Here is a 19,061-nt window from a genome sequence, read left to right as displayed (position 1 = left end):
AAATCAGTTGGCATAATTCAACCCAAATTTACAGCTTTTATCCTCTATATATTGAAATAGTAAAAACTCAAAATGGGATATAGAAAAAAAGAACCAAGTTTTTACTTTCTCCCACTTATGGAGTGTGGAACAGTTGGTAGTGTTAAACCCAAGAAAGTGAAACTACAAACAGCTCTTGAACATTAACTAAAATCAACCTGCGAATTAAATTTGAAGAAGAAGAGGAAGAGTGAGTAATTAGCAGATAAGTAGACTGATAATGCTGATTTTAAGAGATGTACGAATTTATGTCTTGAAGATGTTTGAATGAGAAAATGACAATGTTGATTTTAAGATTAAAAACATGGTGGTGGTGGGCCAGTAAAATCCTCTTTGGAAAGTCCATAGCCAAAAAAAAAAAAAAGAAGAAAATTGCAGGGAGCTTTGAGCTTTGCAAAAATCTCCCTCCCTTTTTCATTGTTCTTCATCAAATTCCCCATTATCCCTTTCTTACTTTCTTCTTCTTCAACCCTTTCATCTTTTCAATTCCTTTTTTCAGTTTTTTTTTTACTCGAATGTTACCTCCAAACCCTAGCCTTTTCCACGCCAAGCCATCTCCGCTCCTCCCTCTCCTTTCCCGGACCTCATTCCGCTGTTTCGCCGCCGCCGGAGACGCCCCTTCCGGCCCAACATTCCGTAAGTGGTTTCAATTCCCGACCACGACAACAACTTCCGACAACGTTTACGGAGGTGGTGCGCGAATCGGGCAAGAAATCAGCTACGAAGCTCCGGCTGGGAGTAGCATCAAGGTCAAGAAATGGTCGAGGGACACAGAGAGTTATTTGACTAACGACGATGAACCTCTTCCCCTTCCCATGACTTACCCTGATACTTCCCCTGTTGGACCTGAAGAGATCGATAAGCGACTACAATGTGACCCTGAAATCCAGGTCCTTTCTTTACAAGCTTTGAATTCAGTTCGAGGGTAATGTTTTAGTTTTTAGGGATTAGTATTGGTTAATCTTTAATGGGTTTTGTTTGTAGGATTGTAAGGAAGTGGTTTATGAATGGACTGGGAAGTGCAGGAGTTGTCAAGGGACTGGACTTCAAAGCTACTATAATAAAAGAGGGAAAGAGATTATTTGCAAATGTATACCTTGCCTTGGAATTGGTAAATTTTCTTCTTCTTGGTATCAAAATTCTACTTGGAAGTGTGTATGGGCTATCTGCCTTTTCTTATGAACTGCAATGTATGCTGCTAGGATTTTGAGTATCAATGTCAAGTGTCCTCTTCCATTTTAAGTTCTGAGACTAGTCCTGTTTGGGCCAGGATGCAGGTAAAGCCCTCCCAACAATTAACAACTCCAGTATTCGAACCAAGTTCGAATACCTGGGGAAGAAATTCACTTCCACTTCTTCTAACCACTTGTCGGTAACAAAGTCGGACATGGATATGTATAGATATGTGTTCAACATGCATATGTTCATTTCTTTATCAAAATTTTCATGTATTGAAGGATTTTTGGAGGATCATATTCCAATACACATGTTCGGATATGCATCAAACACAAGTGTCACAAAAGTACTGTAGGAAAAATGAAAGTCGAAGCAACATAGATAGCAATTATGATATAACTTGATTAACTTTAATAGCAAGCATAATTCAACTTGTAAATAATATATGTGGATTCCCTAAGTAAACCTTTGTTCTTCATGGTTTCAATGATTAGATCCCGGTCCAGCTTCATCACTAGCTGACTGGAGATTTGAATGTATATCTAGGAACCCCTTTTTTTGTGTTCCACTTTTGTTCCTTTTCCTGCTTTCAATTTTGGCATTGTTTGTGAAAATGAAGCTTTATGAGCTTGCTGGTTAAGCTTTTGGTCACTCCCTGAGTAGAAATCTGGTTACTTTTTTTTTCTCCCCTATCCTGCTTCCTGTTTTAAGTATTGGTTGTGAAAATAAAGCTTTATGAGGTTTTCATAACTTTTTTTTTCTTTCTAGGTTAATTTAATATATGTATTAATGAATTTAGATGCTGTTTGAGAAACTTAGTCATATGCTTTTGTTTTCTGAGATTTTGCTATTATTTTGATCGTGTCTTTAATGGTTAAGGAGTAAAGCTATTCTCTTTTACCAGTATTCTTTCTATGAGAGATTACAATACTTGATAATATAGCAGCCATTGAGAATTTACTTTTAGCTTATAATAAAGAAGCTTTATCTATAGGGTTGCTTTGAAAGCTTTTCATTCCAGCATTTTATTCTCCAGCTCTGCATTCGGTCCTCACATGTCACTACGCTTTACCTTCCCGAATTGTAATTGTCTATTTTGTTTAGAAAAGTCTTTGCTTACTCCTGTTAAGTTAATTTGTTTCTTTAACTTGTGGTTTTGAATGTAGACACTGAACAAAGGTGATGAATATGATGAGTCAGTCATTCTCTTTTTGATTGTTTGATGCCTAAAGTAACTAGTTTTTGGCATTTGTCAATGCCTTCATCATTGTTCATTGCAGGTTACGTGCAAAAGATAACAGCTCGGAAGGATATTGAAGTGATGGAGGATTTGGATAATGGAAAGCCACCTTGAACATGAAGAAGGCTTCTTTTTCTTCTTTTATTTTTTTGGAATATTTTGTTAACTTCCCTGAGTTGTATTTTTCTAATACCTTTTTTCAACATGTCATGTAAAATTTATTCTTTTACATGGATAGAGGGTGAAAGAGAGCCACCTTGAGAGGGAAAAAAAGGGTTTAGGGATTGGTCTTGTTGAGACTTAAAAGAGGGAAAAAGGAATTGCTTGGAACTTTATTAAAGAATCTATTCCTATGGCTCATTAAAGCATGAAATAGTAACCTCAAATGCAATTCATCTCTTGCTTTGGAAATTAGAATTAACTTTGTTCTCATCTGCCATGACCATCCTATATAAAGTTGAATGGCGTCTGAGCTGCGAGCTGCGAAATTCAAGCATCAAAGCCTGAAACCTGCATCACTCGCAGGGTTTTGTTAATTGCCATCTCCAGGACAAAAATACCAGCAGATATGTCAAACGTTGGCTTTCTCGAATTCCAATACAAGCTTTCGCAAAACAAGTTCTTGCGGAAACCGTTGCGCTTGTTTTCCAGGGACAGGCAAAACTCGGGGTTATTAACTGCTTACCAACCTGATTTGGATGAACTAAGGAAAGTTTTTGATAAGTTTGATTCCAACAACGATGGGAAGATTTCTCAGATGGAGTACAAGGCCATGTTGAGGGCACTAGGGCAAGGATCTATGACTCAAGATGTACCCAAGATCTTTCAGTTGGCCGATTTCGATGGAGATGGTTTTATCAACTTCAAGGACTTCGTGGAAGTACACAAGAGGAGCGGTGGGGTGACAATAATGGACATACAGAATGCTTTCCACACATTCGATCTCAACTGCGACGGCAAAATAAGTGCAGAGGAAGTGATGGAAATGTTGAGGAGGCTTGGAGAGAGTTGCAGCTTGGAAGAGTGCACGAAAATGGTGAGAGCAGTGGACACCGATGGTGACGGTATGGTCGACATGGATGAATTTATAACCATGATGACTCGAACTATGAAGCTAGATTAAAAGAGGCATTTCATTTCGGTTTGGGTCTGATTGTTTCTTTTATATCCCAATGTAACTTTTGATTTCTCTGTTTAGAGAGTGAAAGGTTTGTTTGTCAAATAACAACAATTTGTGTGTGCTACTGTCAAACACGGGCATCATTTGCAACTTTAACATTGTTGATGTGCCTCAGCTCGGCCAAGAGCACTACGGGTTCATAGGCCGAGGGGTAACATCACACAAGTAAACTCAAAACTATTAAAGATAAAACATCAGAATAATGGCTATGTAGAAGAGCAGAAAAAATATCATACTAAGCATCAGAACAAGCACAAGGGCGTATGCATAGCCTAATAGTGAACCGTTCACTCGAAAACACAAGCAACGAGTCAACAACAGTTCTACTGTTTCTCTGCAATGCATATTGCCTAATATTCTGGGACTTTACATGTCAAAATCCAAATGGAAAGAATTCGCGAAAGTGATGCAAGACCTTTTACCAGTAATCACCGCAAGAACATAAGCCATCCTTGAAATGATGGAAGCGCTTGTTGTCTCTAATAATCAATTCCCTCCCGACAATCCTCGATATGATCTTGATGGCATTGTGACAGTCACCGCATACACGGAGATTCTTGATGATCCTAAGGGTTTGCCTTGCAGGGGTACTGATTAGACCAAACGCTATCGCCAATCGTTCACTGTGGTACAGCAGCGCTTGCTCCTTTGCCTCTTGATCAATGTCATGAAGAACGTATCTCGTGTCAGGGACGTAACTTGCTTCTTTCATTGCTTTCAAGGCCTTCAATTTCTCATCATCCTTGTAAAGGGTTGGATTTCGAAACTCACTGATTCTGTTCTTTCCATCAAGCATGCTGATTGCAGTATGTTTCTTCGGTGGTGGTGTTGGGATTTTATTCGCGTCAACCTTTGACGGGTCAAGATCAATCATCAACTCCTCAACATAATCTTCAAGATCCACATCTCCATGAATTCGAGCATAGTTCCTCAATGCCTCCCAAACTTCAGCAGTTGGCTCGAAAGGCAATTTTTTCTCTATATACTCTTTAGCTTCATAAAGATGACCAGATTTTCCAAGAACACCTATAAGCCCCACATAATGCTCAACCCCCGGAGATGTTCCATACTCGCTCTCCATAGATTGGAAATGTATAAACCCTTCTTCTATAGCTTCCGCGCTACCACAAGCCGAAAGAACCGCGAGGAAAGTCTGCTCATTCGGTTTCAACCCCAATGTCCTCATCTGCTCAAACAACTGCAACCCATCATCTCCCAAGCCATTGTCTGCATACCCATTTATCATTAAATGCCAAGAATCCATATTCCTATCAGGCATATGATCGAAAACTCTCCGTGCATCTGTCATGCTACCGCATTTTGCATACATTTCAATCACCTTATTGTTCAATCCAAGGTCGCCTCGACAGGTCGACTGCAAGAAGTAATCATGAACTTTCTTCGCATCCTCAAGCGATTTGGGATTGCAGATTAACCCGAACAAAGATGAAAAACAACTAGCATCGCCTTTAACACCTTTACCCATCAATTCTATAGCTTCTTTCACTTTACCCTCGTGACACAACCGCGTTAAATCTACCAATGAAGGAACAGGTTCAGCCTGCACATGCTCTACCATTAGCCCTTGATTTCCTCTCTCACGGCCGAACTGATTAGGGTTTTGACTCTGCGGGGCTCTTTCGTTAAAATTTCTACCTTGAGGGTGGTACCCTTGGCCTTGATTTTGGTTATTCCATTGATTTGGACTTCTAGGCATTTGCGTATTCATCGGATTAGCATTTGGGTACTGAGGATAGCTTCGATTCTCCTGAGGATTCCATTGATTAGGCCTTCCTCGTTGAGAATAACCCTGACCCTGATTTTGCTGGGGATTCCATTGATTGTTATCAGAAACCCCGCCCTGTTGTTGCGGATGATGGTAGCCCTGGTTTTGAGGGTTCCATTGGTTATTAAAATTAGGGTTTCGCTGGCCATGAAAGACCCTGGGATCAGACGACGGTGGCGGTTGTTGGTTTTGGTGGTGCGGCGGCGGTCTCTGGTACTCATTTGGGATGGCGGAGGTGCTAAGAGATTTTAAGCTCAGGGATAAAATCTGGGTTCTATCGAAGTGGCGATTGGAAGTGAAGTGAGAGGAGTTAAGGCGTACCTTGGTTAAGAGAGAAGCGAAAGGTGGCGTTGAGCTCCGTCCACGACGTATTGCCATTAGAGACGCCATATGATTGTTTTTCTTCGTTGTTTTCCGAAGTGGAAATAAATATAAAACCACTGATAAACCCTAAAATGGAAGGAAAGGGATGAACTACAAAAAGGCTTGGGTGATAATAAAAAAAAAGCGAGCAGGGGTATGTTTTTGGGTTTTCAATAGGGTATCGGGTCGGATTTATCTTCGGGTTTATTCTAACCCTTCAAATAAAACATTCCTATTTTTGTGCTGAAAGGGCATTTAATATGATAAAAAGTTATTATTTTTCAATGAATTTAATTGTGGGATGTGATTGAAATATTATGTAAAATTAAAAAAAAAGAAAGAACATAACATATCGTTTTTGTTACTTTCCAATGGGAAGTCAACTTTGGTTGAGGAGTTGATCATGATTTTAGAATAAAATTTATCTTATTTTAGTCCCTTCAAAATTTTTTCTTCAATTTAGTTATTTTAATTGATATAATTATTTTAATTAGTCACTACTACTAAATTTTCCGTTAATTGCCTAACAAATTGCTAACGTGGCATGTTAGCTTATTAAGTGATTGAAACATGATCATTTTGACTTTTGATTAATCTAATGACTTCTCTATAATTAGTCCAATTTTTTTCTTCCTCTTTCTAACTCTTGTCTGCACCCTACTTTTTTATTGCAGCTTATTATGCTTAACGTTGGTATTGGAAAATTGAAAGATTATATAGAGAGATGAGCGGAATGAGTCCAAACTCTTGCCACCACCGCCATGATTCCAAGTAGTTGAGCATTGCCGCTTTCAATTCGTTTCAACAATGATAGGCAGCAACCTTGACACACCTCGAGTCCACATGTCGTGTTCCCTTTAACTACTGCACTCGAACTCAACAAGCTCTTTTGTTTCAATTTTCAATCGAAAGTAACAACATTGCTCTCTGCCCTCCAACACATGTCTCCCTGGCCATGCTACCATATCACTACACACCTCAAATTCCACATCTACAACCCCACAAAACAACACTTTTGCTTACTCTAATCTAATCCACAATTTATCTTTCAATATTTACCATTATATTACACTATAACTTACCCTTTTTTTCTTTTTGGTGAATGTCCTAGCTGTCATGGGTTGCGCATGAGAGCCCGCAATCATGACACATTTGGTTGATCCATCTTGTTTGCGAGTGGTCACATGACCCAACAGGATTGATCCATTGCTTAAAGTGATTGAAGACTCATCTATAAAGCATAGAAAATATGAAGTGTAACCTTCGAAGATATACAATATTTTTTGACTCGTAATATTAGAATATATGGTTCTATAAATCTTAGAGATTTGATTTTGTAGATAGTTTTTAATCTTAACCGTTGATGTACTTTAATATGTACTGTTGAATTTGGGGATGCTCAATTATAAATAAAGGTCTCTCATCCTCATTGTAATTCACTCCACTTCATTGAATAATAGAATTTTTGAGAGCATTCACTCAAACAACTCTCTCGTGTTTTTGTTTTTCTATGGCTTTTCTCTTCTTTCAAGTTCTTTCATCTTTTGTGTTGCTTCCGCTTTGCGTTGGTTCCTTAGAAGAATTCTATGTGAATAATCAATTATTTGGAATTAGGCTAACTTAGGTGTTTTTAAAGCGAAGAAATCGCCTAAGGCTGCACGAATTGCAAGACTAAAATTCTAGCCTCGTGATAATTGGTATCCGAGTTAAGATTTCGAAGGCACTGTTGAAAGATGTCGAAAGAAGTTGCTGAGCAAGTTGAGCCAATGGAGACCCATGAGAGGGATAGAAAAGTAAGCCAGTCGAGGGACATGATGTCAACTTTGAAATGGTGAGTGGTCACTCACGAGGAGTCCATGAGGGACGTGAGGGAAAAACTTGAGGAAGTCGAGGGAGGACTTACTAATGGGTTAGAATTAATGAATGAGAAACTTAGGGACTATGTGTTAGAATCTCTCAATTCCATTGAGAACAAGATGACGAGAAGGGATGATACCCTTGACGTTATGGTGACGAACTTGAAAGAGGAGATTGCGGAGCTCAAAGGTGAACTCATAATCTACAAGGCTACTTTGGGTAATGGGGTGTTTGCTGCTATACCCAACCTAGTGTGGATGTTCCCAAGCCCAAAGAATTTAAGGGGACAAGGTTCGTGAGAGATGTGGACAACTTCCTATGGGGAATAGAGTAATACTTCGTGCCAAAGGCATCATGGATGATGCTTGTAACGCCCCCTTACCCGAGACCGTCGCCGGAGTCGAGCACGAGGCATTACTAAACTTATTTGAGCACTTAAACAAATTCGGACAAGCTGTCCAACTGCGTCATAGTTGTTTAAAAATTCATATCTCGAGTTCCGAAACTCGAAATCCAATTCCGTAAATTTTTCCTGAAACTAGACTCATATATCTATCTACTAATTTTTTTTCTAGAATTTTTGGTTGGGCCAATTAGTACAGTTTATTAGTTAAAGTCTCCTCTGTTTCAGGGTTCGACTACTCTGACCTCTGTGTATTACGAATCAGATATCTCCCTGTACAGAGCTTAAATGACTATGCCGTTTTTTTCTAATAAAATTAGACTCAATAAGGAATCTGTACATATAAAGCATGACTTCTAATTATCTTTTTAAAATTTATGGTGAATTTCCAAATTCAGAACAGGGGATCCAGAAATTGCTCTGGCCCTGTTTCACAAAAATTTAAACATCTCATAAAATATAGATCATATACCTGTTTCGCTTCTTCCATATGAAAATAGACTCATCAAGCTTCGATTCCATAACTTATTCATTATTTAATTCCATTTTTACTATTTTTAGTTATTTTCAAATTCTCATCTCTACTGCTGTCTGAATCTATTTTATGGTAAATTTTACCTATTTCATGGTTTCCATGGATTAGCTAGCAATTTGACATACATAACACCAAATATGATCATGATTAGCCATTCCAATGGCTAATCATTACCAAGCATTTCCATACCACTCAATAACCATATCATAAGACCATATATACAAAATGATTATAATGCTATACATGCCATACTCAAAATATACAAGCCATTATGCCAAGATGGTATACGGATAGTGTGAGTGGGCCTCCGACCGTTCCCGATTTCCGAGCTAGCTTGTCAAAACTATAAGGAATGAAAAGGAGGGAGTAAGCATAAATGCTTAGTAAGTCCATATGAAATTAATAAGCAATTACCAACATGCTTTTAAGATAAAACACCACAATTGTACAATTTTTAATGATTTTCTAAAATCAGAACAGGGGATCTCGAAGTCATTCAAACTCTGTCTCACAACAATTTAAATATCTTATAACATAAAATCCAATTGCATGCACCGTTTCCTCTATATGAAACTAGACTCATCAGGCTTTAATCTCATATTTTATTCAGCCCTTAACTCAATTTCCACAATTTATGGTGAATTTCAAAAGTTACACTACTGCAGTAACCCAAAACTGCCAAGGCCATATTTATTCATTCACCACTATTATTCACTAAATCCATACAATATCATTTCATCCATCATGGTAAGAACACATAATTATGCTTCATAAGCATAGATCCATAATCTCAATGTCATCAAGTATCAAGAACTTATTCCATATCGTGTCATTTTCATAGTATTCACCAATTCTTAATCTTTTCGGGCCATTTTACATTTTCGTTCATAATCAAATTAGGGAACGATTACGGAATTGAGTACCTCATTATCACAATGCCATAGTAAAACTATGGTCTTGCACATAGTCACATATCACATACCGAGGCCATAGCCCAGCCATGGTCTTACACGGATCACGTATCACACTGATGCCATATCCCAGATATGGTCTTATACAGTAGCACGTATCACATTTCTCCGAAGCCATAGCCCAGCTATGGTCTTATACGGAAATCACATTTCACATGTTGCCATGGTCCAACCATGGTCTTTTCCGTCAATTCTTCTTAGCCACTGAATGAAAGTACTCAAGTCCGTTGTTCCATTTAATTTGTACTTTTATTTAAATATCATTTTACAATTATCACAGTTTAATGACATTTTATATGCAATAATATACTATATCATTCATGAAATTTTCATTTCAAAACATTAAATTACACATTGCATTATTAAAAATCATATGAACTTACCTCGATATAAAATATTAGCAATCGAGCCTATTCCTCGCAAACTTTATTTTTCCCTCGATCACGACTTGAATCTCGTTTCTCTTGATCTATAATATAAATTATTTCTACTCATTAGCATTTATTTGATTTCTACTTCACTTCACAATTTATGCTGTTCAAATTTCGAAATTACACTTTTACCCTAAAATTTACAGTTTTTACAATTTAGTCCCTACTCAATTCACCCATCAATTGAACTAATTTTTCTCAATTAACACTTTATTTTATCATTATAAATTATTTCACAACCTTTTATATTCTCAATTTCAACACCAACATCTAATTCACAACTTTTTCACAATTAGGTCCTAAATACCATTTTCTATCAAAATGACTTAATAAAACAACCTTAATATGAAATTAGAACTTCAATTTCATAATAATTCATCATATACTACCCTTACTCAGCCAGGGTAACTTCCAATTTCACCCACCAAATCAAAAACTAATGAATTAGATGATTGGACCTAATTGTAAAAGTCACCAAAACATAAAAATTACTGAGAAATAGTAAAAATTGAACTTACATGGTGTAAAAATATGAAAAACCAGCATAGGAGACCTGGTACGACGTTTCTGGCTGAGAAAGATGAAGAAAATGTCTAGATTTTTCAATTACATCATTATTTAATTACTAACTTTTATGCTATTTCCAATTTTGCCCCTTGTTCACATTGTTTTCTTGCTTATTTCATACCCAAACCGTCCAGCCATTAACCTTTGGGTCTAATTGCTCTTTAAATCCATCTTTTTAAATACTTAAGCTATTTAATCACATCTCACAATTTTACAATTAGTTCAATTTAGTCCTTTTCACCTAATTAACTACCGAAATCTTAAAATTTCTTGACGAAACTTTAATACTAACTTATTTACACTCCATAAATATTTCTAAAAATATTTATGGCTCGGTTTATGAATTCGAGGTCTCGATACCTCATTTTAGACCCAATTTACTTATTAAATTCTTTTCTCTCTTTTTTTTACACAAAATTCACTAATTCAAAATTCTTCTAAATTCACACTTGACTCATAATTATTAATTTATTAAATTTTTAAACATACTTGTCGGATTTAGTGATCTCAAATCACTGTTCCGATATCACTGAAATTTGGGCCGTTACAACTCTCCCCCCTTTAGGGATTTTCGTCCCCGAAAATCTTACCAGAAAAGTGGTCTTCACTTAGATTCCTCAATTTCATATTCGGTGCTGAAGAACTTTCACTCAGGCGGTGCCTCCAATATATCTCTTTAATTTCTCATATATTCTGAAAGCTTACGGACTCATCTCTTAATTGTTCTTAAATTTTCAACCCTTCTCAGTTTCCCATGATATCATGACATAAAACCTGTATCTCAACTTGATTTAATGGAGACCGAAATTCCAAGAAATCCAACAATCAAAGAGAGCTAAAATTCCATGAATCTGATGAGTAGGAATTCATTCAATACCGATATGATTTATAGATCTCGCCAAACATTTAAGAATAGGATACATCATATTTTCCTCTTTCCGCCATAGAAATAATTCTGATATGGCCTCAAGAATAATCCTTTTCATTTTCATCCCAATATCAACACTGGCAAGGATAATTTTGATAGATCCCAATGCTCGGCTTTAACCTCTTTAATAACTCAGATTTTATGGAACATCGAATGCTCTAAACTATCACATTACCTCACTGTCTTGAAACATATCACAATTCATACAACAGTGCATTACTGAAAGTCAGGAAGTCTTTGCTCAATGTAGACTAGTCTAGTTCAGACGCTTCGGTTACCAATATTCTCATCTATCCGAACTCTATCAACATGTAATAAACTTTTCAGCTTTCACAAGACGAAAACCTTATCATTCATAGTGACTTTAACTAATATCCAACTCTTTCTAATAAATATACACTTCTCGTTCAGACTATTTACTCTTTTATCAACACAAAAATGAAATTCTATTATCAAACTTGAGAAAAATAATCCTGACATAATTGTCACACGAAATCTTTCAAATAAATAATTCACCATACCGACTGAAACTTGCGCTTTTATCACCTATGCCTTTACTGATGTCAAATCCTTACACAGAAATTAGAAAAAAAAATCCCAATACTAAAATCACCACATTACCAAGATCAAATTAGAAGTATAGTCATATTTGACATGATTATCACAAGCTGAAGAACGTACTTCGAACATGAGTCGTAATTGACAAATTATGGAGCAAAGATAAGAAGAAAACCGAATAAAGAAATCCAAGATAGAGAAACCCAAAATAAAGAAATCCAGAATAAAGAGATCCAGAATAAAGAAACCCAAGATACGATACTATGCCGGAGAATCGAAAACCAAACTCATAGAGAAAATACAGAATACCCCGATAATTCTTCAAAGAAAGAAAGTCTAAAAGAAAACATCATTTAATCCCACTAGAGTCAAATATAACAAGAACAATATATCTTCCCATACATATATATCAGATGAAGCATCAAGTAGAAGAAACAAAATCATAATATCATACGTATTCTTTCATCAATTCTTATCAGACAAAATGAAATAGAATACCCGATGAAATAGAGCAATATAAATTATAAATCAGTCAGACTACCAATGCTTTCATCCAACACCAGGATTAAAAGACATTCCCATATAACAAAAATTTCTTCAGAAGATCAATAGCCATAGAAATATTTCTAAGAACGGGTAAACACATAGAACATCTCAAAAGAGACTGCTAAATCTGCCCAGTCATAACTATCACACTCAGATAGTTCACATTTCAAATATCATTTCCCTAACTAGTTCTGCCGTCACAAATTTCATATTGAACCATTCACTAAAGAAGGCCAGTTCTGAATAAATTTCGATTTACTCTTTTCTCGACCTTGCACCTGAGTAATTCGATTTACCAAAGAGAATTCCTTCTCTAATTGGGACAGTGCATAACTCCAATAATCTTTACATCAATCCGATACTTTACTGTCTCAGACTTTACTTATCAGCTCATTTTCAATCTCTGATCATACTTATAATTATTCTATCACTGAACTCTTTGGGTTCTCAACTGGAAACTTATTCAATACAAATCTCATGAAATTCCATTATAAGTACCACTTCGGTAAGGGGGAGGGGTTGTAGGACCTCTGACTCGACTTTCTTATACATACACATATGACACAACTTCCATCATCATAGCAACATCATCAAAATCATATCATTTATTCAGGCAATGCAATATTCATGTTGGCTTACTCAAATTTTCCCATTGTCCCATTTAGACAATATACTTATGCATACATTCTATGTTTTCTAGATAACTTTACTTATCCATTCATTTATTTAAATTAATTCATGTTCATGACATCATATAAGGCCAAACAAACACAGATATTTGCATCACAATCACAACTTTCATTTCGTGCATCATCATGTACATATCATTACAATCATATAATTCAGTCCAACAATTTAACATAGATAAGTTCATTTCATTATAATCCTTTATCTCATAAAAATTATATATCATTAACATTCATCAACATTCAACGTCCAATCAAGGTCAGGACATTTTCATCCGTATCATGATATTATGACCTTTATTCATACCTCTACTACTTTCTATTTTTTTTCCGTTCATCTTATCAAGTAAGCCACATACACTACATCATATGAGTATTAAGCAAATATGGATATTTATCATAACATGAACTTTCATCTCACATATTATCACATATGTATCATAAACTTTTATTCATACTTTTCTGAACCGAGACTTATCATAATCATAACTTTACTCAAATACCTTCACATAATATTGAACATGGTCAGCGCAGCTCGGTTGGAGAGTACCCTGTATAAATAAGACGGTACTTATACGCGTCGGAAAACATCACACTATCACAGATCAGTGGCATGGCATGTATAGCTAAACTTTTACACATACTAAGTTAGTCCGAGAACCGACTAAACCTACTCTGATACCAATAAATGTAACGCCCCCTTACCCGAGACCGTCGCCGGAGTCGAGCACGAGGCATTACTAAACTTATTTGAGCACTTAAACAAATTCGGACAAGCTGTCCAACTGCATCATAGTTGTTTAAAAATTCATATCTCGAGTTCCGAAACTCGAAATCCAATTCCGTAAATTTTTCCTGAAACTAGACTCATATATCTATCTACTAATTTTTTTTCTAGAATTTTTGGTTGGGCAAATTAGTACAGTTTATTAGTTAAAGTCTCCTCTGTTTCAGGGTTCGACTACTCTGACCTCTGTGTATTACGAATCAGATATCTCCCTGTACAGAGCTTAAATGACTATGCCGTTTTTTTCTAATAAAATTAGACTCAATAAGGAATCTGTACATATAAAGCATGACTTCTAATTATCTTTTTAAAATTTATGGTGAATTTCCAAATTCAGAACAGGGGATCCAGAAATTGCTCTGGCCCTGTTTCACAAAAATTTAAACATCTCATAAAATATAGATCATATACCTGTTTCGCTTCTTCCATATGAAAATAGACTCATCAAGCTTCGATTCCATAACTTATTCATTATTTAATTCCATTTTTACTATTTTTAGTTATTTTTCAAATTCTCATCTCTACTGCTGTCTGAATCTATTTTATGGTAAATTTTACCTATTTCATGGTTTCCATGGATTAGCTAGCAATTTGACATACATAACACCAAATATGATCATGATTAGCCATTCCAATGGCTAATCATTACCAAGCATTTCCATACCACTCAATAACCATATCATAAGACCATATATACAAAATGATTATAATGCTATACATGCCATACTCAAAATATACAAGCCATTATGCCAAGATGGTATACGGATAGTGTGAGTGGGCCTCCGACCGTTCCCGATTTCCGAGCTAGCTTGTCAAAACTATAAGGAATGAAAAGGAGGGAGTAAGCATAAATGCTTAGTAAGTCCATATGAAATTAATAAGCAATTACCAACATGCTTTTAAGATAAAACACCACAATTGTACAATTTTTAATGATTTTCTAAAATCAGAACAGGGGATCTCGAAGTCATTCAAACTCTGTCTCACAACAATTTAAATATCTTATAACATAAAATCCAATTGCATGCACCGTTTCCTCTATATGAAACTAGACTCATCAGGCTTTAATCTCATATTTTATTCAGCCCTTAACTCAATTTCCACAATTTATGGTGAATTTCAAAAGTTACACTACTGCAGTAACCCAAAACTGCCAAGGCCATATTTATTCATTCACCACTATTATTCACTAAATCCATACAATATCATTTCATCCATCATGGTAAGAACACATAATTATGCTTCATAAGCATAGATCCATAATCTCAATGTCATCAAGTATCAAGAACTTATTCCAAATCGTGTCATTTTCATAGTATTCACCAATTCTTAATCTTTTCGGGCCATTTTACATTTTCGTTCATAATCAAATTAGGGAACGATTACGGAATTGAGTACCTCATTATCACAATGCCATAGTAAAACTATGGTCTTGCACATAGTCACATATCACATACCGAGGCCATAGCCCAGCCATGGTCTTACACGGATCACGTATCACACTGATGCCATATCCCAGATATGGTCTTACACAGTAGCACGTATCACATTTCTCCGAAGCCATAGCCCAGCTATGGTCTTATACGGAAATCACATTTCACATGTTGCCATGGTCCAACCATGGTCTTTTCCGTCAATTCTTCTTAGCCACTGAATGAAAGTACTCAAGTCCGTTGTTCCATTTAATTTGTACTTTTATTTAAATATCATTTTACAATTATCACAGTTTAATGACATTTTATATGCAATAATATACTATATCATTCATGAAATTTTCATTTCAAAACATTAAATTACACATTGCATTATTAAAAATCATATGAACTTACCTCGATATAAAATATTAGCAATCGAGCCTATTCCTCGCAAACTTTATTTTTCCCTCGATCACGACTTGAATCTCGTTTCTCTTGATCTATAATATAAATTATTTCTACTCATTAGCATTTATTTGATTTCTACTTCACTTCACAATTTATGCTGTTCAAATTTCGAAATTACACTTTTACCCTAAAATTTACAGTTTTTACAATTTAGTCCCTACTCAATTCACCCATCAATTGAACTAATTTTTTCTCAATTAACACTTTATTTTATCATTATAAATTATTTCACAACCTTTTATATTCTCAATTTCAACACCAACATCTAATTCACAACTTTTTCACAATTAGGTCCTAAATACCATTTTCTATCAAAATGACTTAATAAAACAACCTTAATATGAAATTAGAACTTCAATTTCATAATAATTCATCATATACTACCCTTACTAAGCCAGGGTAACTTCCAATTTCACCCACCAAATCAAAAACTAATGAATTAGATGATTGGACCTAATTGTAAAAGTCACCAAAACATAAAAATTACTGAGAAATAGTAAAAATTGAACTTACATGGTGTAAAAATATGAAAAACCAGCATAGGAGACCTGGTACGACGTTTCTGGCTGAGAAAGATGAAGAAAATGTCTAGATTTTTCAATTACATCATTATTTAATTACTAACTTTTATGCTATTTCCAATTTTGCCCCTTGTTCACATTGTTTTCTTGCTTATTTCATACCCAAACCGTCCAGCCATTAACCTTTGGGTCTAATTGCTCTTTAAATCCATCTTTTTAAATACTTAAGCTATTTAATCACATCTCACAATTTTACAATTAGTTCAATTTAGTCCTTTTCACCTAATTAACTACCAAAATCTTAAAATTTCTTGACGAAACTTTAATACTAACTTATTTACACTCCATAAATATTTCTAAAAATATTTATGGCTCGGTTTATGAATTCGAGGTCTCGATACCTCATTTTAGACCCAATTTACTTATTAAATTCTTTTCTCTCTTTTTTTTTTACACAAAATTCACTAATTCAAAATTCTTCTAAATTCACACTTGAGTCATAATTATTAATTTATTAAATTTTTAAACATACTTGTCGGATTTAGTGATCTCAAATCACTGTTCCGATATCACTGAAATTTGGGCCGTTACAATGCTACCAAGGTAAACACTATTGTTATGTATTTCACTGACGTTGCTTTGTTATGGTGCCACCGTAGGTCCATAGATGTGAGACGTGGTGGAACCAAAATTGAGACTTGGGAGGAGTTTCAAAATGAGTTCAAAGTATAGTTTTACCCGGAGTATGCCAATAATAAGGCTCGGGAAAAGTTACGTCGATTTACACAACAAGGCACAAGTAGGAAGTATATACAGAAGCTAGTGAACTCATGCTCCAGATTTCTGATATGGGCGAGAAAGAGGCATTCTTTTCCTTTATGGATGGATTGAAGCCATGGGCGAAGCAAGATTTGCAACACTGAATAATTTAAAAGCTTACCGAAGCCATGACCATAGCAGAATCTTTTGTCAAGCTTGGTTCGAAGAAAGACAAGCTTGAGTCTTCCAAGCTCAAATTCAAACCTAGGGGCAATGATGTGGGAGACAAAGATAAGCCCGCTAAGATGGCAATAGTAAGACTCAAAATTTTTAGAAAGTTAAGTCTGATAAGCCATGGGAAAAGAAGAAGAGAGGGCATTTATCTTGCTTCCATTATGATGGTCTGCATATGATAAGGGATTATCTGAAGAAGGCCGCACTTTCTATCATGTAAGGGGACAATGGGGCAGACAAGGCGACCAAAAATATTAGTTCGATATTGGGTGGTGTCGAAGACAAATCGAGTCGTGGGTTGATGTTCGTAGACATCACTATTGTTGGCAAAAGATTGAATGCACTTGTTGATATAGGTGCCTCATATTTGTTCATGTCCAAAGAGACTGCTTGTGACATTGGGCCCAAGGTTGAGAAATAATCAGGTTGGATCAAGACGGTCAATTCGAAAAGTGTTGAAATAGAGGTTGTGACGAAAAGAGTGAAACTCCAACTTGGCGATTGGACCGGTAAAGACACCATCAAGGTAATACCACTTGATGACTTTGACTTTATGGTTGGATTAAGTTTTCTTGATCGGATTAATGCGAGTATTTTTTCTTCTGGCAATTACATAGTGATATCAAACTTGAACCATCAATGTATGGTGTAAATGAAAATGAAATGAGGCATGGAAAGAAAGGCATTATCAACAATCCAATTTGCTAAAGGAATACGTAGAGATAAAGTCTCCCATTTAGCCACTTTGAAAGCTAATGAAGTCCTTAAATTCGTTGGTAAGATTTCGAAAAAAGTGGGACAAGTATTGCAATTTTTTCGAGATGTGATGTCTGCCGAGTTGCCCAAGAAATTACCACCAAAGAGGGAGGTGGATCACAGGATTGAGTTAGTGCTCAACATGAAGCCATCGGCTAAGGCCCCATATTGTATGTCTTCGATAGAATTAGAAGAGTTGCAGAAACAATTGAATGGGCTTTTAGATGCTGGATTTATTAGGCCATCTAAGTCTCCATTCGGTGCGCTAGTGTTGTTTCAAAAAAAGCACAATGAGTCGTTGATGATGCGCATAGATTATTTGGCCTTGAACAAAGTCACTGTGAAGAACAAGTACTTGATTCCCTTCATTGTAGATTTGTTTGATCATTTTGGTAGTGTGATATAGTTTACCAAGTTAGATTTGCGATCGGGGTACTATCAAGTTAGAATAACCGAAGGGGATGAGCCAAAGACTGCGTGTGTGACTCAGTATGACTCGTATGAGTTCTTTATGATGTCTTTCGGATTGAAGAATGTTGAAAGGACTAATACAAAATCTAGCAACAACCAATTTTTTAGGTTAAACTACCTAGTTAGTCACCCAACTTTTAGGATGCTTTTATTTTGGTCACCCAAAATGAAATCCTTACAATTTCGTCACCCAACTTTTAAGGCACTTTCTTTTTAGTCACCCAAGCACTAAATTTTTAACGATGGTTAATTGTATACGCTAACTTTCATTTTGGTCACTAAAAAATATATTCTTTTAAATTATTGATCGAGGTAAAAAAACATTAAGGATTAAAGTGAAAATGGTAGAAACTAAAATAATGCATTAAAAAATTATCAAATTGT

General features: G+C 35.7%; 3 protein-coding genes across 3 annotated transcripts; 2 read left to right on the top strand and 1 right to left on the bottom strand.

The window, feature by feature from the left end:
* The first annotated feature begins 182 nt into the window (after positions 1 to 182).
* Positions 183 to 2,850, top strand: LOC107894259 (protein disulfide-isomerase SCO2). The gene is made up of 3 exons (XM_041110037.1): positions 183 to 929; positions 1,024 to 1,150; positions 2,496 to 2,850. Exons 1-3 carry the CDS (start codon positions 315 to 317, stop codon positions 2,567 to 2,569), a joined length of 816 nt encoding a protein of 271 aa, XP_040965971.1. The 5' UTR covers positions 183 to 314; the 3' UTR covers positions 2,570 to 2,850.
* Positions 2,851 to 3,023: 173 nt separating this feature from the next.
* On the top strand, positions 3,024 to 3,707 carry LOC121203078 (calmodulin-like protein 30). The gene has a single exon (XM_041110038.1). The coding sequence runs from the start codon at positions 3,024 to 3,026 to the stop codon at positions 3,576 to 3,578; it is 555 nt and encodes a 184-aa protein (XP_040965972.1). The 3' UTR covers positions 3,579 to 3,707.
* Positions 3,708 to 3,846: 139 nt separating this feature from the next.
* Positions 3,847 to 5,936, bottom strand: LOC107894258 (pentatricopeptide repeat-containing protein At2g15690, mitochondrial). Its single transcript, XM_016819521.2, has one exon. The coding sequence runs from the start codon at positions 5,809 to 5,811 to the stop codon at positions 4,054 to 4,056; it is 1,758 nt and encodes a 585-aa protein (XP_016675010.2). The 5' UTR covers positions 5,812 to 5,936; the 3' UTR covers positions 3,847 to 4,053.
* Positions 5,937 to 19,061: the final 13,125 nt, after the last annotated feature.

This window comes from Gossypium hirsutum, chromosome D13 (genome assembly GCF_007990345.1).
Source record: "Gossypium hirsutum isolate 1008001.06 chromosome D13, Gossypium_hirsutum_v2.1, whole genome shotgun sequence".
NCBI classification, from domain to species: domain Eukaryota; kingdom Viridiplantae; phylum Streptophyta; class Magnoliopsida; order Malvales; family Malvaceae; genus Gossypium; species Gossypium hirsutum.
Note: the sequence above shows the minus strand (reverse complement) of the source record. Positions and strands in the feature narration are given on the sequence as shown.